The sequence below is a fragment of the Suillus subalutaceus genome, assembly GCF_016647625.1.
Source record: "Suillus subalutaceus strain FC151 chromosome Unknown DFJ58scaffold_46, whole genome shotgun sequence".
Taxonomy (NCBI): Eukaryota; Fungi; Basidiomycota; class Agaricomycetes; order Boletales; family Suillaceae; genus Suillus; species Suillus subalutaceus.
Window position 1 is genome coordinate 165,994 of NW_024540295.1, and position 20,459 is coordinate 186,452.

At 49.2% G+C, this 20,459-nt stretch overlaps 11 protein-coding genes across 11 annotated transcripts; 5 read left to right on the forward strand and 6 right to left on the reverse strand.

Annotated features, from left to right (window-relative positions):
- The first annotated feature begins 1,232 nt into the window (after positions 1–1,232).
- DFJ58DRAFT_349393 (uncharacterized protein) lies at positions 1,233–2,044 on the forward strand. Its single transcript, XM_041379984.1, has 4 exons — positions 1,233–1,340; positions 1,395–1,490; positions 1,559–1,742; positions 1,793–2,044. The coding sequence occupies exons 2-4, from the start codon at positions 1,460–1,462 to the stop codon at positions 1,914–1,916; spliced, it is 339 nt and encodes a 112-aa protein (XP_041244409.1). The 5' UTR covers positions 1,233–1,340; positions 1,395–1,459; the 3' UTR covers positions 1,917–2,044.
- Positions 2,045–2,581: 537 nt separating this feature from the next.
- On the forward strand, positions 2,582–3,572 carry DFJ58DRAFT_785501 (uncharacterized protein). The gene is made up of 2 exons (XM_041390033.1): positions 2,582–3,018; positions 3,077–3,572. The coding sequence occupies exons 1-2, from the start codon at positions 2,707–2,709 to the stop codon at positions 3,395–3,397; spliced, it is 633 nt and encodes a 210-aa protein (XP_041244410.1). The 5' UTR covers positions 2,582–2,706; the 3' UTR covers positions 3,398–3,572.
- Positions 3,573–3,987: 415 nt separating this feature from the next.
- Positions 3,988–4,831, forward strand: DFJ58DRAFT_727390 (Fat storage-inducing transmembrane protein; the record flags this gene model as incomplete). The annotated part of the gene is made up of 2 exons (XM_041385460.1): positions 3,988–4,741; positions 4,791–4,831. The coding sequence occupies 2 exons, from the start codon at positions 3,988–3,990 to the stop codon at positions 4,829–4,831; spliced, it is 795 nt and encodes a 264-aa protein (XP_041244411.1).
- On the reverse strand, positions 4,791–7,119 carry DFJ58DRAFT_880291 (uncharacterized protein; the record flags this gene model as incomplete). Its single annotated transcript, XM_041394535.1, has 6 exons — positions 4,791–5,847; positions 6,026–6,209; positions 6,264–6,490; positions 6,543–6,632; positions 6,686–6,900; positions 6,952–7,119. 6 exons carry the CDS (start codon positions 7,117–7,119, stop codon positions 5,163–5,165), a joined length of 1,569 nt encoding a protein of 522 aa, XP_041244412.1. The 3' UTR covers positions 4,791–5,162.
- A 211-nt stretch (positions 7,120–7,330) lies between these two features.
- Positions 7,331–8,271, reverse strand: DFJ58DRAFT_727392 (uncharacterized protein; the record flags this gene model as incomplete). Its single annotated transcript, XM_041385461.1, has 3 exons — positions 7,331–7,638; positions 7,694–7,792; positions 7,842–8,271. The coding sequence occupies 3 exons, from the start codon at positions 8,269–8,271 to the stop codon at positions 7,331–7,333; spliced, it is 837 nt and encodes a 278-aa protein (XP_041244413.1).
- A 1,064-nt stretch (positions 8,272–9,335) lies between these two features.
- Positions 9,336–10,637, reverse strand: DFJ58DRAFT_716172 (carbamoyl-phosphate synthase; the record flags this gene model as incomplete). Its single annotated transcript, XM_041384193.1, is given in 4 exon segments — positions 9,336–9,531; positions 9,586–10,217; positions 10,237–10,394; positions 10,451–10,637. 4 exon segments carry the CDS (start codon positions 10,635–10,637, stop codon positions 9,336–9,338), a joined length of 1,173 nt encoding a protein of 390 aa, XP_041244414.1.
- Positions 10,638–11,277: 640 nt separating this feature from the next.
- Positions 11,278–13,850, reverse strand: DFJ58DRAFT_785505 (uncharacterized protein). Its single transcript, XM_041390034.1, has 6 exons — positions 13,731–13,850; positions 13,440–13,685; positions 13,350–13,409; positions 13,251–13,328; positions 11,778–13,166; positions 11,278–11,713 (listed from the first exon to the last, which is right to left on the reverse strand). The coding sequence occupies exons 2-6, from the start codon at positions 13,613–13,615 to the stop codon at positions 11,455–11,457; spliced, it is 1,962 nt and encodes a 653-aa protein (XP_041244415.1). The 5' UTR covers positions 13,616–13,685; positions 13,731–13,850; the 3' UTR covers positions 11,278–11,454.
- On the reverse strand, positions 13,388–15,298 carry DFJ58DRAFT_349491 (uncharacterized protein). Its single transcript, XM_041379985.1, has 8 exons — positions 15,135–15,298; positions 14,966–15,079; positions 14,838–14,908; positions 14,189–14,786; positions 14,080–14,133; positions 13,947–14,030; positions 13,731–13,893; positions 13,388–13,677 (listed from the first exon to the last, which is right to left on the reverse strand). Exons 1-7 carry the CDS (start codon positions 15,229–15,231, stop codon positions 13,772–13,774), a joined length of 1,140 nt encoding a protein of 379 aa, XP_041244416.1. The 5' UTR covers positions 15,232–15,298; the 3' UTR covers positions 13,388–13,677; positions 13,731–13,771.
- A 40-nt stretch (positions 15,299–15,338) lies between these two features.
- On the forward strand, positions 15,339–15,787 carry DFJ58DRAFT_785512 (uncharacterized protein). The gene is made up of 4 exons (XM_041390035.1): positions 15,339–15,379; positions 15,431–15,527; positions 15,578–15,599; positions 15,659–15,787. Exons 1-4 carry the CDS (start codon positions 15,361–15,363, stop codon positions 15,722–15,724), a joined length of 204 nt encoding a protein of 67 aa, XP_041244417.1. The 5' UTR covers positions 15,339–15,360; the 3' UTR covers positions 15,725–15,787.
- Positions 15,788–16,498: 711 nt separating this feature from the next.
- On the reverse strand, positions 16,499–17,714 carry DFJ58DRAFT_913792 (uncharacterized protein; the record flags this gene model as incomplete). The annotated part of the gene is given in 6 exon segments (XM_041395344.1): positions 16,499–16,602; positions 16,842–17,037; positions 17,098–17,198; positions 17,218–17,341; positions 17,409–17,582; positions 17,652–17,714. 4 exon segments carry the CDS (start codon positions 17,318–17,320, stop codon positions 16,499–16,501), a joined length of 504 nt encoding a protein of 167 aa, XP_041244418.1. The 5' UTR covers positions 17,321–17,341; positions 17,409–17,582; positions 17,652–17,714.
- Positions 17,715–17,829: 115 nt separating this feature from the next.
- Positions 17,830–19,504, forward strand: DFJ58DRAFT_727397 (uncharacterized protein; the record flags this gene model as incomplete). Its single annotated transcript, XM_041385462.1, has 5 exons — positions 17,830–18,206; positions 18,267–18,831; positions 18,880–19,074; positions 19,123–19,308; positions 19,367–19,504. The coding sequence occupies 5 exons, from the start codon at positions 17,830–17,832 to the stop codon at positions 19,502–19,504; spliced, it is 1,461 nt and encodes a 486-aa protein (XP_041244419.1).
- Positions 19,505–20,459: the final 955 nt, after the last annotated feature.

The window sequence follows — 20,459 nt, forward strand, 5'->3', positions numbered from 1 at the left end:
ACACTACTTCACAAACAAAGCCAATGTCCTAAACTTACATTTCATCAAATGCGCATGGGGCTGGACTTCCGCTGCCTTCCTTACTCTCTGGCTCACCAGCCCACCGCACAAGCGGACAGTGCGTAGAGTAGTCAAGTGGGGAGTAGAAACAACCGTATGGCTCGTGTTCATAGGGTGGTTCTTTTGCCCTGCCCTCCTCGAAAGGCTCACAGCAGCTTCAGGGGGCAAGTGCAACGGTCACCCCCAGCGTGTGCAGAGTGACCTAAGTCCAAGATTCCAGGTCAAAGGTCGGTGCTGTGTTCTAGATCGACACATGATGTACCTTCCATTCTTCGACGTACCAGGTCGAAATTTAATTTTTTAGCGCTTGCCGACTCCACAGTAGCTGGTGCAGGCATATTGTTGGGTGGCAGCGTGGGTGCGGGCAGTGGGGGCGGGCGCGTCGAACGGAGTCACCACAGGATTGGGGACATTGGATTCGCGTTTTTGCTCAGCAAGCTTCGCACTGCATGTACCTGAGTCAGTTTGGAGTCAGTGCCAGATTGAACAAGGTTTTTGAAGACTTACAGAGGGTTCTTAATTATGGGGAAGGAGGCCTACAATACTATCAATATGTGTGAACATAATTCAAGCACGAGTTGGCGAGCTACCCGCGGTCGCTGGAAACCCGCGCCGAGGCGGGAAACATTGAAAGAACAGGACAAGGAATAAACTGGCAGACAAGATAATATGGTGACGATGATGGTGGTAGCAGTAAGAGAGAGGTTACCTTGAGTAATACGCGGGGAAAGGCATATCAGTGTGGCGTCATGTGAATAAATTGTGTCATGCCGCTACAATGAATATGACAAGCAAGGTTTCGAAATTTCAGCCGACACGGCAGGCGGCATTTCACGAGTTAAACTAAGGTCAACGAATTTCCCCACGCTACCTGTCTACTGACGATCATCATGATATCTGCCAAGACCACATCTCAGCACTAGTACTGTGGTGTTTGATGGCAGCAAAAAATGTGTACATTCAAACTGTGACTCGAGGACAATATTGAGTTCAATCATGAGTGAGTGGTTGTATTCTTCAAAGACGGCCAACTCGACAACGTGCGGCGGCTTGCTGCGTCATAAGTAGATCTGACCTCAACCAGTGGGATTTGGAACTCGCCCCCAGTGTTCGCAATCACCTCACATGTCAATTCCTCCCAATTCGATCCTTGATAAGCCGTCCTATTCCAAAATCTTCCTCGGCAGGAACAACTAGTATTCATGGTGGTGTCAATCTGGGTCATTCGTAATCCTCTATCCGAGTCCATGGTCATTTTTATATGTTATCTGCTATCTGAGGTACAAGTGGTCGAGCTCTACGGTTGAACCTTCGGTGCTGACTCAAATGTTCAGCGTGTTAAGAGAGGAAGACACCAAGTGCGACTCGGAAGCCCATCAGCATCTCAGAGTGTCGGCATATGGGTCACTGCCTTGTTGGCCTGTGCTTAGGTAGATTGTGATCTATTCATACGTGCGCTTTGACACGTTGCTTGACTAAGTTAATCCGTCCGTGCTAGTTTTTAGACGTGCGCACCTTACTAGTATTTCTGCCAGTCACGACCAGGATGCTATGACTATTTTCACGAGATATGATGCCAACCTCGTGACTATGACATTTATCTTCATGGATCCCATGCTCTCTCAGACAGCTGCCGCAGATTCTGAATTCAGTGGCGAGAGCCTGGTGACAGATGCTACCGAGTTAGGTCACCCAACCCTCACCAGTATACATGCCCTCACCCAGGAGAAAGAAGCAACAAGGCAACCCACTACCCTGAGCATAGACTAGCTGCTCAGGCTATGTTTCTCCGTCAATTCAGAGTAATACGAGCTGTGCCAGCCTGCATATGCGACATATGTCTCCTCTTTGCGTGATCGGACCCATTCCAGTTGCGTAACTGGCGCACAACCCCTTTATCACACCCAGAGCCATCTCATGATCACGATCCTGGCGAAAATCGGTATCGACGCAGACTAAAAAAATTCAAGCAAGAATACCAAACAGACGCCCCGCTGGCAGTAGATGAGATCTTTTTGGCGTTCGATATATCACAAGTGAGAACATTGTACTCGCACTTGCTCTCGTTCTGATCGTCTTACATTACCGACACTGCATTTCACATGAAATTCTCTTTCCCAGCTATTTGGGTGACGTGATATTTTGGCACTGAGGTTGCCCTTGATATTTTTTTCGATGCCAAACCAAAGACGCTTGATCATATTGATTCATTCACCAAGCAGATGTTTGCTGGCATGAATCGGTACACCTGATAGCGCACAGGACATTCAAGAGAGATGGCAAATTCTTTACATATACAGGCACAGTTGATTGGGTCTTTGACGATTTGTTTAGGAGATCGGCGGTTCATTATCATGTGGACAAGCGACCCGGGGCAAATCAGCAACATGCTCCAGAGCATACATATGATGTGGCGTCACGACGCCTGACGATTGTTTTGGGGTCCTTGGGATGCCGTGGCGAAGCGCGATAAATATACGCTGAACAAAAGGAATTTTAGAGGGGGGCGGGGATGATGAAAAAAGTGACATGGGATTAAGGGACCATAGCAGCAAGGTACGTTTTACGGAGCCCCGTGGATAAGCGCCTGCATGAGTAGGGATATAAGAAGAAAGTCTACGCTACTCACTACACACAAGATCCACAATGCCACAATATTCCAGCGACGAAGACTCTTACGAGAGCGACGACCCGCCATGGCGTAAATACCCTGCTAGAGAGGAAGATCATTATGATTACGAAGACGATGAAGACGAAGATCATAAAGACAATGACGATGAAGACGACGATGTCGATGTCGATGTCGAAGACGAAGAAGCTGACGAAGTCGATGAAGTCGATAAAGCCTTGTACGTTAACCAATCTGGCGGCGATGATGACTTTGGCAGTGACGATGACTCTAGAAATAACTTTAGGCTCAGCTCCAGGTCTAATGGACAACCGTCATATACTCAGAATGTGAGTTCTTGCCTTCAATGTGTGTACTTATCACGCCAGTTGAGCTTCCTTCATATAGATAATCATGAACAACATAAACGTGCATGCTCCTGGAGTGCGTCCTACTGGAGCCCTGCTGACGCGAGGGAACGATCGCGTGGTTCGGAGTACAAGAGAATCGCATCAGATGACAGTATCTGGGAACGATCGCAGGGTTCGCGGGTACAATAGAATCGCATCGGATGACAGTATCAGGGAACGATCGCAGGGTTCGGGGTACAATAGAATCGCATCGGATCACAGTATCAGCGCAAGGGAACGATCGCAGGATTTTCGGGTCACATCAGAATCGAGTCAGATCACATTATCATCACAAAGGTCAAGAGCACGACTGCTGTGATGGGCGTCAAAATGCTAGAAATATTGTAGTCACATTGTTGTGGAAGAACGGGGAATTCTGCAGAGTGGGTTGCATTCATGCTAAATTTGTATGTTTTTTGTCTGTTTTATTTTTTTCTTCTTTGTTTATATTGAAACAATTATCCCTATGGGCTTGGACTGTATTATATCGTATGCTGAAATTCAACAGGTGCCAAGCAATCAACTAGTACTAGTATGACTACATGATCGAATTGTCCAGCTTCGTCTCGTGCTCTGGTTTCCGTGTAGTGCGACTGCCTAGAGTGTCAGCTCTAGGAGGAACGTGAGCCCGGGTAAGTTAGTGCCTGGGTGTGTCGGTGATAGTCATCGTGAATGCTGAGCACTAATTGTTCTACTCCGTTCTGGTGTGTTCCCCTGAAACGCGTCCGACTGCTGCGCGCGTCATGATGAGCACGTGCATTATTTTCTTTCGGGTCCCTTGAGCCGAAGTACTTACGCGTGCCTGCTGTCAGTGCATACCTGCAGTTATAAGTTAATGCCACGTTCACTGTGCACGATCTTTTAAACCTCTTCACCCTGCTAGAGCCAGATTTTGTATCATTCCACGAAATGTCAGTTGATGTGCGTTATCTAGCATTCGGAGGAATAACAGCGATCCTCCTTTTCGGAACGCTCTACTCCGTCGCATACGATACTTATCTGGACACCTCCAATCCAGTTCTCACACAACTCCCTCACCATCTACATGCAACGCACTACTTTGCAAATAAAGCCAACTTCCTAAACTTATATTTCATCAAACGCGCATGGGGCTGGACTTCTGCCGCCTTCCTCACCCTCTGGCTCACCAGCCCACCGCACAAGCGGACAGTGCATAGAGTAGTCAAGTGGGGAGTAGAAACAACCGTATGGCTCGTGTTCACAGGCTGGTTCTTCGGACCTGCCCTCCTCGAAAGGCTCACAGCAGCTTCGGGGGGCGAGTGCACGGTCACCCTCCAGTCCGGCACCGTGTTCACCGTCCCGTATGAATACTGTTTCACGCGGACGGCCATATCACGAGAAACGCATCCGTCCTTGTTTGTTGGATCGTTTGCCGAGTCGTCGTTGGGGATGCTGGATGATAGGTTGCAGGTGCTCCCACGCCTAAGGAAGGGACATGACGTTTCGGGCCACGTCTTCCTCCTTACTATGTCCGCTCTCTTCTTGGTGGACCAGATCAGAGTCTCTCTGCGCGCCAGGACATGGTCGCTTGCGCATGCTTGTGCAGTCGCGTTCAATATCGTACTCGTCGCGATCTGGTTGTTCGCAATCTTCACTACCGGCGTGTACTTCCATTCGCCATTTGAAAAGTTCACTGGATATTGTACGTCCTGTTCGTTTTAGGATCGATAGCTGGCTTACTTCGTTTACAGTGTTGGGAGTCGCAGGTTACATTGTGACTTTGTTGTATTAGTATACTAGCGGGATGCTATTAGCACTATGGATGACATCGCTACTCAGTCCGCTCAATTGTAGTATACCGTAATGTGTAATGTCGACGTGATATGTCAAAGCGTGCGCACCAAGTACTGCGATGCAGCGTACACTACACAATTCATTATACGGTGTGAGATCCATGTAAGTAGATAGTCAGCTAACGTCAATCGCAAACACCACCGTCTCAAAAGAACAGCCAGCCAATCAAAACCCACGTAACAACAGAAGGCAGCGCAACGCTCACGCTGTCACGCCCCAACCTCCACAACATCCCTCTCCGCTTGCCTCTGCTCATACTGTCGCCGTTGTCAGATGTACAAAACTTCTTCATCGCCTCCCATGTCGGCAGCGTAATCGTTATCCGCCGCCGCCTCCCTCCGAACACGAAGCTCCAGCTCCATGACGGCCATTTCCTTTCCGATCGACGTGCGCTCGGTGAGGGAAGGAACGATGGTGTTTCGTGAACGTCCTCTCCTGAAGGCCAGACATGGTCGCTGTGATGCTGCGAAGGATAATGTGCGGGGATGCATCTCATCCTCGTGCCCGGCATGGAAAAGCGGAATAGGACTCAGGAGCGGAGAGTCATGCGGTGATCCAGGGGCTGACGACAAGGCACGAAATGTGAAAATTTCCTTTCCGCTGGGGACACGTACTGGGAGTGCCGCTGCCGGACTTGTCGGACCGCTTGACCTCCGCGGGGACCAGTTTGTCCAGATTGCAGATTCTGGCCCGGACAGCGGGGAACTCGGTCTGCTCCTGGTTGCAGAGATAGGTGAGAGAGTGGAGAAACGGCGACGATGTCGGTCGGGTGAGATATCGAGGTATAGGAGCACGATGGCGGTTAGTACGAGAGCGGGGAGGTATATTGAATTGAAGATGCGGAAGGTATCGGGAAGAAGGCAAGCAGCATCTGCGAACGTAGAGCCATGGGGTGATACAGCAGAGTCCGGAGGGATGAGAGAGAGGAGCTGGAAGCCTGGACGTCGGATGTGCCTAGGATGGGGAAAATGATTTTACGGTCACTTCTCGGACGGAGGTCTTTGCTAGTACATTGACATCTGTTGCGGGGAGGTGGTGGGTCATGTTGCAGTAATCTCGATTATCACCGCTGTGTAGGGGTGTGTAATTTAAACACGGGAATGGGCGGCTGATGTATCTTTATTACACGTACCTGAAGACCGCTGCTGGACGTAGCATATGCAGAACAAATCTAGTGGTTTCTTTACCGAGCATGTTTTGATACCCATAGCCTGCACTAGCTCGTATAGAGCCTTTTTCACGAAGTGGCCCGCATGATGTACTTGCTGGTCGGGACAGTGGGATATGGCTGAACAAGATGATGGGACTAGATGATGCTAATAATTCCGACATCAGCAAAACACACCCAGAAATTGTAAAACAGCGCCCACCCTTGATGGTAACGGAGGCGATGAACTCGATTGGACCACCCACAGCAGGTGTCCAAGTCTCATACTGCTTGCCCATCCCATGTCGGCGGTAATCCTCGTCAACTAATCCAGGGGCGTCGATGAAAATCAGCCTATGGCCGGCCAGATCGATTTCCTGATTCACAGGTCCAAAGTACTCGGTAAAGTACTTTCGCGCATTCTTTGAGAAAGCAGAAGATTCTCCAAGACTGGCAGGACCACTAAGTTTCCCAATGACCACATCAAAAGTCGAGCACGTACCCAACATCTCTATTCCCTGGAACGAAATAGTTCGGCACGGATTTATCGGTGGCGAACATCCCCTTAAATTCATCTACGTAGTTTTCGTATCTATCAGGAATGTTTAGCGCACGTAACCAAGTGGTTGCAATAGTGACACGTACTCGTCTTCACTCGTAACGTAGCGTCCAGAGGCAAGCACGTCGCCTAGCCATACAACTGCGTGAGGATGCAAGCGAGTTACGACGCTCCAGCCTTTGCGTAAGTATCTAGTAGAGGATGCATCATAGCCGAGCCACGAAATCCCTAAACGCCTGGGATTCGGGAGTTGGGGGTCAGAAATCAAGAGGACTCGGGTTGGTTTTTCGGTTGATCCAGCCTTGACGGCATGTCATTACGAGGATAGTACAATTCAGTTAGACGAGCTCACCTCCTTCAACTCCCTATCTGGCCACTTGCAGTTTGATAAACTGTAAAAAAAGACGCCAAATTCGCACCAAATGACGAGAACGACCCAGAAGAAACGAAGGAGGTTGATAATGGTGTTTCGCGAAAGAAGACGTGGATTCCTCGTGCGCCTTTCATGGATAAAGCTCATTCCGCATCACTTGCAGCTGAGGAATTAGCAAGTGGAGTTAGGGCAAAACCTAGATTTGGTTTTGGGAGAGATTAAAGAGAGACGTTTTTACTAGAAGGGTTCGCTTGATTGAGATGGACGTAAATAGCACTCAACATCATGATCTGCTGTGCACCGGTGAATATTATAGGCTGGTCCAAACTATATACAACCACATAAGAATATAAACATCTCACTCCCAATCACTCTCTTCCTCTTCTTCATTCTTCTGTACATGTTCCTGTGCATCTCCTGCAGCACTGACGTTACCAGAAATAACATCATAACTGTCCTCGCTGTCCCTAGGACTCATAGTCATAGGAGTATTGAATTGCGAAGAATTTGGGAGCGATAGGACGTCGCTCGCGTCTACTGCTTTCGGCGCCAGCGTACGTTGTGATACCATTGACGACTCGAGCGCTCCGAGGGATTTAGATTCAGGGGCCCCGGATTCCTCGTCGTCATCTTCCCAGCTGAAATCTTCTTCAGTCTGGTTTGCTCCTGTGAAGGTATCAATCAACAAATGCTACGGTGTAAAAGACGAAAAGTCATGTACCGTGGATAAGAGCCTTGCGTCTCATTTCTTCTTGTTCGATCTGATACACGCGGAAGAAGTATCGTGTCCAGAATTCGTCGTCAGAAAGAATCGAAGGCACTGAGGCAGTGATAAGCATCGACAATGAGGATCATAGTAGTCAACGTACCTAGTGCATCGAACGTCTCCTGCAGCGTTTGGCCATCATCTGGATCAGACAGCGTCTTTGCGATGCGTTCTGACCAGAATTTAGTACCAAGGTGTTCATCCTTGCCCTGCGCCTCAGACACCCAAGCATGGAACGTCTCCTTCGCCGCATCAGCCTCAGGATCAAGCTTGATAATCTCGGGATTACTCTTCAGCTGCTGCAACAGCACTTGCGCACGCGTCGCGACAGCCTGACGAGCATCTTCGCCCTGCCGCCCTGACGAAACGCCCAAATCCGTCTCCTTGCCTTTCCCTTTCACATCCCCTCCTTCCACCGGTAGCATCCATACGTCACTTCCATCCCAAAACAAACCCTGATTTGAATATCCACCGCTCTCCTCTGGTGGAATTACTTTCACCGCATCTCGCAGGGCTTCACTAGCTTCCTTCATAGCTTCCCGCAGCAGATGTTCGCTCTTGTGGACATATTCCTCCGCCTGCGTACGCGTCACCCCCCTGGACGCGCTGAAATTCGGTAGTTAGCGTCGTCCGCAGCTGCGACAGATCGATGTTCTGCGGGTGTTTAAGGCTTTCAGGAAGCTGAGCCTGGACAGTCGAGACAATATTAGGGCGGAAGCGAAGATTGGAGGCGCGCGAAGAATGATTGTGAAGTTGAAAGTGACCCTGCTCGCGTGTGCGATTCTGCGGTAGGCGTCTCAGGAGCTGTAGCACACTCGCTCTCGCTTTCCTTGTCCTCGGCCTCAGCCTCAGTCAACGTGGGTATCGGTAGGGGTTTCAGTTGATATAGGTGAGTTTGCCAAGCTCCTTCTGTGCTTGTGTAACCACCTCGCCGAAATCCTTGCGCGCAGTCGCGAGCGCAGTTTCACTCTATTAGATCTTTGGCGTGAGTTTCAATTATCGCAATCATAGAGCGTATGTGAACGTGCCTGCTTCCTGAACCCTCCCCAGAACTTTCCGAGCTGGCCGATGACCTGAGGAAACCTCTTCATTGAGGCTCTGTTCTGGCTGAGCATTCACGGGCGGCGTGTTTGCACCCATCCCAGTCAGTCCATAAGTGTCAAGGAAATTCATGGTCGATGATTAATGATTATCGATTTACCCAGGAAGGTTGCCATGCAATGTAGGGCAGAAGCTTCAAGCACCGGGATCCATAAACACCCAATTAGGCAAATTTCCAAGCACAACTACAAATGTAACGATAACGATTCTGGGAAAAGCTTTTGGAGACAAATACAAAAAAGACTGCCAACCACCGGAAGAAACAAGTATCGTACACCAATCGTACACATATAGTCAGGTATGTAATGAGAACGGTAGAACAAGGTGATCAATCAAGCAGTAACTCGGATACGGGCAGGCTGTTCCAACATGAAACTGGCAGGATCGATAGTAGTACCCACAGGCGTCTTGACATTCTCTGCTTTGTAAATACGACATTCAGCGAGGAAGTCGGTGAACATCTGCAGATCAAATTAGCAACTGCTGAGCTAGGCGACTAATAATAACTGACCTCAATTGTGTCGAGGGGGCCGCCGGCACTCTCGGGATGGAACTGAACACCCCACACTCTTTTTCCAGACTCGGGGGTGGACTTGATGCCCTCCACGGAAGAGTCGTTACAGTTGATGAAGAATGGTTCCCAGCCTTGTGGGAAGGGGTCGGTCAGCTTAAGAGCATATTGATGATTTTGACTGATGACGCCATTTAGCATCATCCATGACTCATAGTGACTGAGGAATGCAAACCTGGTAACATAAACCCTTCCAGCTTTGATGGAACCTGAAGATGCGAGGGCGAGAACAGGCTGGTTGTGCCCGCGGTTGCCGAACGTCATGCGGTATGCCTCAAGGCCGGCAGCCATACCAATAATCTGATGCCCCATACAGATTCCAAACACTGGCTTGTTCCACTCCTGAAGTGTCTTGCGAAGTATCGAAACGGCTTCCATACATTGACCCGGGTTTCCGGGGCCATTGGTCAGGAATAGACCATCAAACTTGTCGCGAATGGAGTTAAAATCGTAGTTCCATGGCAGTACTGTAACTGCAGCGTTCCGGCGAACGAGAGAACGTAGGATATTGGCCTTGGCACCGAAATCAAGAACTGCGATCTTGATATCTCCAGTAGGGTTAAGCTGGTAGGGATACTTTGTCGACACCTGGTCGACAAGGTTCTCAATGGAGGGGTCCCAATATTGCTCGGAGGCAGGTGCCGGAGCGGAAGCATCAGCACCAATAGCAAGGCGACCGAGAGTAGTTCCTTGGTCACGAAGGAGGCGCGTAATTGCACGTGTGTCTACGCCCGTGATGGCGGGAATGTCTGAGCGGCGACACCATGATGCCAGTGATTCCACTGCGGAATGATGAGAAAATTTTCTCTGCGACATCAGCTACTACAATAGCGCTGCATTGGATACCCTGGGACTCTAGGACCACACCAACATCCTGGGAATCAATTGGTGCGTTGTTAGATGGAATACCGTAGTTGCCAATGAGAGGTGTGGTGAATACGAGAATCTGACCACGGTAAGAAGGGTCAGTCATGGACTCAGTGTCTAAAGAATGAGATGATGAGAAGGCTGCGCAATAGATGATTAATATTTCGACATACAAGAAGTGATAGACGTCGAGAAGACAGTCTCGCCGAAGACGCTCTTGGGAGAGCCGAACGAACGGCCATGGAAGGACTGGCCTGTTTTAAGATGTAAGGCTGCTGGCAACGCTGAGAGGGGGCCTGTGTGTGTTGCAAAACCCCGGGAGAGAATCGTTGGTAGACGAATGATGGATCGAGCAAACATGATTTATTGATCAGAATCCAATGAGGGAGAATACGAGATCGCCGAGATAGCTAAAGATCGAAATCGTCAGCAATGATTGAGCTTAAAAGTGATAGACTTACTCGTCGCGTGTGTTCTGTGTGAAGATCATAGACGAGCTTGAAAGCTCAAAAAGAGAATTTGCAGCTGGAGATTGCTGGCTGTCAGAGGGAACTATAGAAAAAAAAAAACGATATAGCGGAAATACAACGGTGTTTATATAGTCACCTGGCTAATCGTTGTCATTGTTTGCCTCAAAACGCGTGATCATCGTTTGCCTAATTTGTGGGTCATACCCCTAAAGGTCCAATTCATATTTGAAAGTCTGAGAGTTTGACAAGTTTTCTACGCCAACATGATGCCCCGCAGCTGACCCCGGGTCTGGTTTGTAAACTCGGTGACCTGGTATTCAAAGCCACGTCTAAAATCGATGTATGAGAGGATTTTTCTTGCTGACACACTGGAGGTGCCAGGGCTCCTTAGCCGTGTGTTTCGGGATACCCAACGAGCATCCGTCGTACCATCTCATCGACATCATTCCTAAATCCGAGTATCATCGATGATGGATCAGGTCACACGACCATGTGGACCGAGTGATAGCATATCAGTGTTTCTATATTCTCACCGCTCATCACTCAAGACAGCGAACCGGCAATGACGAGTCTGTATAATTACTACGATATTCTTGTTTGCTTGATGAGAAGAGAAGCAGGTACTATCAACGCACGTATGTAGATGACTGATATGCAAGGCAAATGCAACGGATCGATCAGGCCTGAGCCGTAAATCAGACTGTGACTCAATAAACCATAGACGCCAAAAGTCCCTTTGTCTTTTTCGAGCGTAGCTTCCCTGCCCTTTTCCCTTGAGGGATGTGTGACTGGCCCTCGTCATCAGATTCGGATGACGAATCGTCGTCGTCGTCGTCATCATCGTCATCATCCGCCTGCCTTCCCATACCATTAGTCATGGTGCTCGGACGAGGTGCGACCGGAGTACTCTGGGAGAAAAGCGATGCTTGACTCGCAATATCTGTGAGTCTGCGGTATGGTATCGATCTGTGCGTTTTTAGCATTCGTCGTCATCTTCTTCTTGCCTCCGGCCTCCGCCTCGGATTCCGACTCCGAGTCCGGAACTACTTCCATGTGTTTCCGCACTGATGCATTGTACTGCGAATGTGGAAAGGGTACTTGGCTCGCCGGTAACGTGAAAAGTGACCCGTCGGCTTTGCCTGCTGAATCATCATTAGAATGTTCTCCCGCGCTGTTTTGATCAGATGCTTTGCCAGCAAGTTCGCCAAGTATGCCACCCTGTCCAATGGGAGAGCTATCAAGTTCGTCCATCAACATGGACGGCGAAGGTTCACGAAGAACAGACCATTTAGCAAGAGAAGCTGGAGGTTTCGGTAAAGGTTGCGAATGAGATGGTGTTGCGCCATGGCCGTTCGAGTTTGTGCTCCTTTTGGCTGGTTGCGAAGAGATGCGAAGGAGGTCTGCTTGTGTTGCCCCCTTGCCGCCGCGAATCGACGGTTTGTCATTGCCTGTCCGAGTGGCAGCGTTTTTCTTCTTCCCCTCAGCGCCTGCTCTCTGGGATCCATTGACCTTGGATTCATCAGCACGTACAGGAAATTGCGACGGGCTGGGAAGTTGCCCGTGTCGATTCTTCATCCGTTTTGCTAAGCCAGACTTTGGAGTCGAGTGGGCTAATGGAGAAAGTGGTTTTGCAGTTTTCTGATTTGGTGTCGTAACTTCGATGGGATCATTATCAGATGTTATCACTTGCTGGAAATCCATCAGATCGTCGGCTGGTTCAATGGGGTCATCGTTAGTGTTGGGCTTGTCGGCCTTGTTGCGAGAGAGCGTAGTACCGCGGGCGGGTGATGTATCTGATGCTTTGTCTAGGTCTACAACCTCAGGTGCTTTGCCAGCATCTTTGGCCAAGTCCTTGTCGCCATCCTGAGCCTTTGGCACAGAAACACGGGTGGCATCCGTATCAAAAGCGTCTCCTTGCACACCGTCTTTCTTGCTTCCAGCTGGGTCTGTGGCGTTAGATGTCTGATCAGGACCCACAGAAGGTTTTGGCGCGGCAGTCGAAGGCAACGGCTCGGAAATGTTTTGTTTGGGCGGGGGCATCGAGTGCTGCTCGCTCTCGTCGTCTTCATCCCCTTCCTCTTCAGATGAATTTACCCAGCGCTGCGATAATCGACGGTACTTCCGCTCATTCTCGCCATCGTCTTCAACTTCCAGAGGCCCAATATCACCGCCTTCGTCCTCGGTATCTGATTCTTCTTCTTTCGTCTCCAAGGTATCGATCAATTTGCGAAGTTTTGATTGGCCCCGGACCTCGCATGATGGCGTCCAAATCAATGTCTTCGAGCGAAGCCTGACCAGGTTCAGGTTCATGCTCCCTTGTTCTGGTTCCTCTGTTCTGGCTCCTCTCGTTCTGGCTCCTGAGCAATCTCGTCTTCTTCCTCCGAACTGCTTCCTTCGTTGCGGCTCTCCACGGTCACCTCTGAAAGTAGCGAGTGACTTGGCACAAGGGGCGTCCAAGAAGGTTGAGACCCCTTATCTGCTTTTCGTAGCTTCCCCTTCAGACTCGTCGTCAGTCTCCGAAGGCTTCCGTGATGGCTTCGTAGTATCTGCTGCATTGCGTTTTGCGGAAGGCACTGCAGCGCTAGGAGACTTTAACAGCGACTCCAAATCCTTGATAGTGAGTCGATGCTTCTTTGCCCCTACTATCCTCAATTCCTCAATTCTATTATGTATCGCTTCCTGGCCTGCCAACACCGTTGGGCACCGATACAGGGGATGAAAGGAACCAGAGCAAGCATGACAAAGCGGACTAGATGACACACCACTTTTCGTGGTCGTAATTACAGAGGGGCCCAGTGAAGTGGACGGCTGGGAAGCGTTAACCGAATTCACCTCAGTATTGGTATTATTCTGTTTAGCCGTTTCCATCGAGACACGTGCTATGGAATTCACAATGTCCTGAATATTTATTGGATTGGCAGGCCGGACAGCTATTGATCTAGCATTGGTCAGACGGTGACCGCTGTCAGAACGAGTCACGCACCATCTGCATCAAGAGCTTTGGCTTTCGTTGTTTTTCTTTGCTTAGTCTTCTCTGTAGGACATTAGAAAGCGCGGGATCAGTGTATGATACCACGCACTTTCTTTCGGGGCTGGAGCTTCTGAAGCTCCCGCGTTTGCAACTTTCTTGCGGCCGCTCGTCGAAGCTGCAGTAAAATCATTAATGACAGGGAACTCCTGATGACTCTCGAAGACGAACCGGATGTCTCAGGAGCTGGCTCGCTTGGAGCCGCCTCACTTTCACTTTCAACTTCTTTACCCTTCACTTTGCTCTTCTTCTTGTCTGAAGACAGTCAATCAATGTTTGATCAATATATGCAACTCATGCGTACTTTTAGAGGCAGCTGCGCCGTCAACTACACCGTTCGCAGATTTCTCGCCCTCAGCTTTGGGATACGATCTTCAACATCCAGAAAGTATGGGGAAGAAACATGTACCTACCAGACTGAAGAGCCGACAATTGTGTGGTAATCTTCTTCGTCCCCGATGATTTCTTTGGCGGTTCTGAGGGACCAGAAGGAGCCGGAACTACATCGTCATCTAATACTGGTAGGCTCGAGGTCTCCTTGGTCCGTTCGGTCTCCTTCGCCTTCTTGGTCTTCTTTGGTGGCTTCTCTGCAGCATCCTTGGCCACACCAGCCTTCGCAGTTTTTGGTTTCTTCTTCGGCGGTTCTCCATCAGTGGGAACGGGCGCTTTGGTGGTGATCAAGACAGAGGGCTTCGCAGAGGGCTTCAGTGAGGATTCTGCTGGAGCACTGACTGAGGCGGGCTCCTTTCTCCCAAGTCTCTCAATGAATTCTCTAACAAAACTGTTCTCAGATGCGAGCTTGGAAGCTGACGCAGTCTCCGTATGCTTGGTCACTGCAGGCTGCTCTGTCTTCTGTTTCTTAGACTTCGGTTCGCGTGTCACGGTCGAACTGGCATCCTCAGGAGGCCGGTCATTATTGACTTTGCGTTTCTTCTTCGCCACCCCCGTCTCGGAAGTTTTTGACGCTTCCCTCGTGCTGGCGGAAGACATGGCCTCCTGTGCAGGAGGGGTCTGCTGGAACAGGTAAACACGAGCCAACTACACGCGAACCACTGGGCTTACTGAGATTTCCACCGCTACATCAACCAACCTCATTAATCTCGCGCGCGCGGAGAACGCATCGAAATCATCATCTGGAGTAAATCGAGAGTTAGAGAAGAGGTGCCATACCACAGAGCTGGCGCATTTACCATCATCCAAATCAATAACCTTGCTGCCACGCAGCTGCTTTAGCTTGACCGTCGAGTTTGACGGTAGCTGCAGTTTTCGCCGTACAACGTTCTGTATTTCTTCGAGAGATTGTTCTGTACATACTGAGATGAGCACAAAGCCAGATATAGTTAGTTAAGGAGGGGGTACCCTTGAAAAGTCTATCAAAAGACCTGTCTCCGACGAGATAAGTAATGCTCGGTAACTGATCCTCTTCTCGCTTTCGTTTTCCGCTGTCCACTTCCATTGCAACGGGACTAACGAACGACGCGACAGTGCGTGGCTTGGAGGTGTGGGCGTTGATAGGTGTCAAGCTTTTCTGGATGAGCAATCCACAAATAAATACAAACATTACCCTCAACCCGGAACACTCATTATGGCTGGTGGAAGTCATCGTACGTGACACTCAGCTCGTCCTTATTGCTGCGCTCACTATGTATTTGCAGCTTCAGGTTTTAACCCTCATCTTCCTGGGTTCAGATACCAGTTCCTCGCCAAGGCACTTGGAGCCACTATGTGGTTCTTCATTTTATATCGGGCTCGGTAAGGTCCAACACTATTATATCTACAGCCGTATGTTGACTTATTATCAGTGAGGACGGACCCAAGCTTCTTGTATTTATCCTTTTTCTCCTCTGAATACTACTCTGTGTTTCTAATACACTGTTTTACAGGGCCTCCGGCATCCATGGGAGGGCCATGGTCATGGCCACCACGATGAGCACTCAGAGCATCATTGACCATCTCGATAGAAATGTTGTAATCTTTTGGGTATTCACTGATATATCCACATTTTGTGTGCACCATAGGACTGAACCGGACCCACTTGTTCATCATCCTTCGCCGCCAACACTTGATGACTACTAGAAGCGAATTCATCATTCTACTCCGAGATTCATATCTTAAAACCAATCTCTCGTCGATCATCTCGCCCCGTGGTTCATGAGCAAGGAAAACAATCCGCAGCTGTCAACGCTTCATGCTTGCAAGAACATGTACTAACAAAATTCCCTACCAGAACCAATCAAGTGCACAGCGTAAGAATTTGCACATGCATCTTGACTCGTGTGCAAGGACCAGTTCGCGATTTTCTAATTGCGTCTCATTATGGTTGCGGCGTTCGTATTACATCTCAGCAGAGATATCACCAAGATATCCGCCGGTCTCTTTGTCATTACGCCTCCAACACCCCTGTCGGCTGTTCTACGTAGGCTAATTTCTGAGCCGTTGACCTGATTGGCCCCACGTTGGCGAAGTCTCAATTGTGGTGGGATTGCAGCTGAATTACTCACGATCGAGTCGTCAGAAACGGGTATCACCCAGAATATTAATTTGGATTGTTGTAGGTACGCGGAAATGTTCTTTGCGCAGTAACTGCTTATTGACAATGCTTACTTAGTACCTGGAGACATCTATGCCGATGATCATCATTCAAATTGCTTCGAAAGTTGATGCATACTATCTAGTCAAATAATTAAATTTCGGTACTCGAAATCCACGCAAAAACCACCCTTCTACACGGCACCAGTGCTAGTGCTGGCAATTTCTCTCGAACGATCGCGAGTGCCTGGTTTTGCCACAAAGGTTACCGCACGCTCATCAACAACCTTCTTCCCCCCTTGTCATCATCTCAGAGCTCCACCATAGCTCTAACCACAGTCTTAAAAATCCCGCATGTTCTTCTCCCTCTCCATCCGCATCTCCGCCAACATTGCATGTAATACTACCGCCCCGCTCACGCGCTCGGCATCAGTCAGCTTCGCGACCGAGACTTCTCGCTTGGCAGAGGACTTCGATGAGGATGTTGCCGGGCTAAACAGAAAAGGCCATCCGACATTAGAATGTCCGTATGCTTACGAGCATCAACTATAGCTGCGTGTTGATCCGTCTTCCGTTTCTTAATCGTTAGCTCAGGTGCCGCAGTCTCGTTACCGTTTATCAGAGGATGGTTGTTCGTGGCTTTACGTTTATTCCCAGTCACACTCATCTCTGAAGCTTGTAAAGCGTCCACCACACGGGTGGAAGACGCGGCTCCATTTGTCGCAGGAGGTTGCTAGAACGGGTTAACACAAGCCAACTAAATTCAAACCACGGCGCTCAGTGAGATATACACCTTCACATCAACCGACTTCACGATTCTTGCATGCACGCTGAATGCATCGAAATCACCCTCTGGAATGAATCGGCGGTCAAATAAGAAGTCATTTATGTACTCTGAAACAATGCATTTTACCATCATCCAAATCAATGAATGTGTCGGGATAACCGCTGCGCCGCTGCTTCAACGTGATCGTCGAGTTTGACGGCAGCTGCAGTTTTGTTCGTAACATGTTCATAATTTTCTGCGCGAGAGTTTTCTGCAAATAAGTAGTAATTGAGTTGAACGCGATCCTATACCGTGACAGAAGTGGTTTGGGGATGTACCTTTGAAAACTCTTTCGAATTTCCTATCTCCGACGTGATACGTGACGATGACGACCCGTAGGAGGTCTATCAGGTCATAGTGAGACTCTCGTTGTGCATTTCTCATTCACTGCGTGAAGACCCAGGCTAGTGGCGCTTGAAGTACGTGTGTTTATGCAAGATAAGCTCAGGTAGCTAGACATGAAAATAGATTTGTTAGTCAGCGTTGAAGTAGCCTCGCGTACATGTAAGGACATGACATACTTGGGGGCTTGCTTGACGACTTATGTTAATAACAATTAGCATATATCATGTTGTCTACTCGAGATACGATTAGATGACACTAGACTATATACCTATTGCTTCAGCTTCGTTCAAATATCTTCCTAATATAATAAGAGTAGATCACCAAATGTAGGGCTGAAATAATGAATATTTTCTGATGAATACACCACGTGCTCGATATACTATTGTGCCTGCTTCACGTCCCGCTTCAATTCCCCCTGTGCACTCGTATCCCCGTCTGCCCCTGCCATCCTATTATCATCACGGAAATATGCTGAGACGCCCCCCTGCGATAGCACCTGAAGTGTGGGATAGCTGGCCAGACAGCTTGAAGAGAACGATCGCAGAAACCCCAGAAGTGTATATGGCCCCAGCTAACTCGAATATTGATCCAGCACTTCTCAGTAGCTCGAACAGTTCCTCGGCCCCAAGGCATACTCCTCGCGATGCAAATAGAGATGGTCCACATGAGCCGATGCTATTTGCGAACCCATCTGCTGCAAATAACGGTGCACGAAGGCTTACAAATAGCAGGTGAGTGAATATATGCACCAAATATATGCAGTCAAACTCATCAATTTTTCCCTATGAAAGTGATACACGTCTACCTGAGCATCGTCGACACAGGAGAGGTGCTGTGTCCAGCTCTCGACGATCATGGGGAAGGCATCAGCGTTCATCTTCACCCAGTGACAACAATCGTGAGCGGGAGGGAAGGCATAGGGCAAGAAGTCCTGTGCATAATCACCGGAGGAGTTCATCATCTCCATCCACCAGCCGTTCATCATCCCGAAACAACCGTCACTCTCGTCGTGCGTCGTCGCCAGCCACAAGGCACTCGACTCCAGCAAACATGGAAGATCTTGCTGCCATCCTGTGTGAGATGCGTGAAAATCAGGATGAGCACTATAAGCAAACAGATGAACGACTTGCACAGCTTGAAGGGAATGTACCTTCACACCAGACCTCCACTCGTGGCCGCATAGTCCAAAGTCGGGGGGCATCATTGGTTGCTCGGAGGCGCAGGCGAAGAGGTGCTGGTGCTGAGGTTGATGGTGTGGAATCACGGGCAGGTGAATTCGATCATGATGCGGAAGACGTCACGGGGGCTCGTGGTAGCCTCTCTACCGCTGCCCGGGAAGCACGAGGGCACCTAAAGGTAAGCACATTCTCACTCTTCAAATACAAATCAATTCACGTACCATAGCACTTGGTTACCGCCAAGTTCCGCCATGTCTGTGATGTTTCCGACGGGAAAAAATGGCCAAGTCTCGAGGTTGAACGAAAGAATGACATGACAGGCGAGGTGTACCTGACACCAAATTTTGAGGCGACCGTGAACGACGACCATAATCGAGTGATCTTCAAAAAGATCGCGCATCTTGTCTGGGAGGAACTTGGAGTGAGTTGTGAGCCTTTCGACTTCGCAATCCCCTCATCTTTTGAACAGAGTACAACCCTTAGCGATTCCCTGAGCAACCGCAAGGTCAAATGGAATAAGCAATCGTTGTTCACGTTTGCTAAAGACACGTACCGTGGATTCAAGGAGGAGTGGAAAGCGCAGAATGACCGCGAGAAGGCCGCAGCTAAAAACAACAACCAGCAAAAGAATCGCTGGAGTCAGCGTCGTAAAGAGGTTAGTCGTTAATGTCTGCTTTTAAATAAGAAAAAAAAGACTTACGGACTTGAAAAAGAAAGCCGACCGGTTGACAACAGCATGTCCGAAATACCTCGAACTTCATGGCGTGGATCCCATCAACATCATCCACGCGGATCATATGTCAGACGAGGCCTCTGGACCTGAAGATGATGGTGAATCAGTTGACGAGTAGGATGCTCGTGTTCCTGCGGTTCCGGATGAGTGTTGTCCACATCCATGTACGAAAATCTTGAAAACATTGGTGAGCCAAGCACAAATACAAAGAAAAACATATGAAGGAGATGGTGCGCGTGAAAGAACCATGGGTTCTGGTTGAGATGGGGATGGTGGTCGAGACGGAACAGGAACCTCATGCGGAATTGTTGGCTGGGTCAGTCTAGGCACTGAAGACCGAGAACCTGACACTCCAGAATTTGCAGATCGCGGAGCAGAACCCCGAGGTTGAGGAGGAGCACCTCGAGGGGGGGCTGACCCACGCGCTCGAGAGGGAACATGGAGGCCTCCACGGTCACGTTGCAAAGAACTTGAAGCTCCTCGACCTCGTTGCGCTATTGCAGATAAGCTGAGGTTTTGATTGCGACGATGGTTTTCACGTTGATATGCGGGGATGTTCTGGCCGCCTTTGGTGGGAGCTGCGAATTTGCAAACATCGCAGTCGCACCATACGAGACGTCGATTCGACCTCGTCGTGTGGCCAACAGTTTGCTGTGAGCAGGATATTCATTTAGTAAAGTAAATGAGAACGAGAAACAAGCGGACTCACCTGGTCGTCGTTCATGGTGGTGGTAGGAAGATAAGATGAGGATCCGATAAGACTTAGATGAAAAAAATGTCGCGACGTGTATGCACCGTCTAGACGCTAGATACATACCTGAGCTAAATGAGACTTATTTTAACTTACGAGTATCGCACCAATGGGAAAGCGAACGAGGCCGTCTATTAAAAGCTATTAGTGTTTACAAACAATCTGAATGAGACGGCGTAGTTGATGGCATTGAGTATATACGGTTCGAAGATCTGATAGTGCGTAGTAGAGGATGAAGGCAGCTGTCCTAATGGATGTCGATGACTAAGTCATTGTAGTTGTAATTACGGCTTCTACCGTGACCTATTCAACTTGCGAGTAA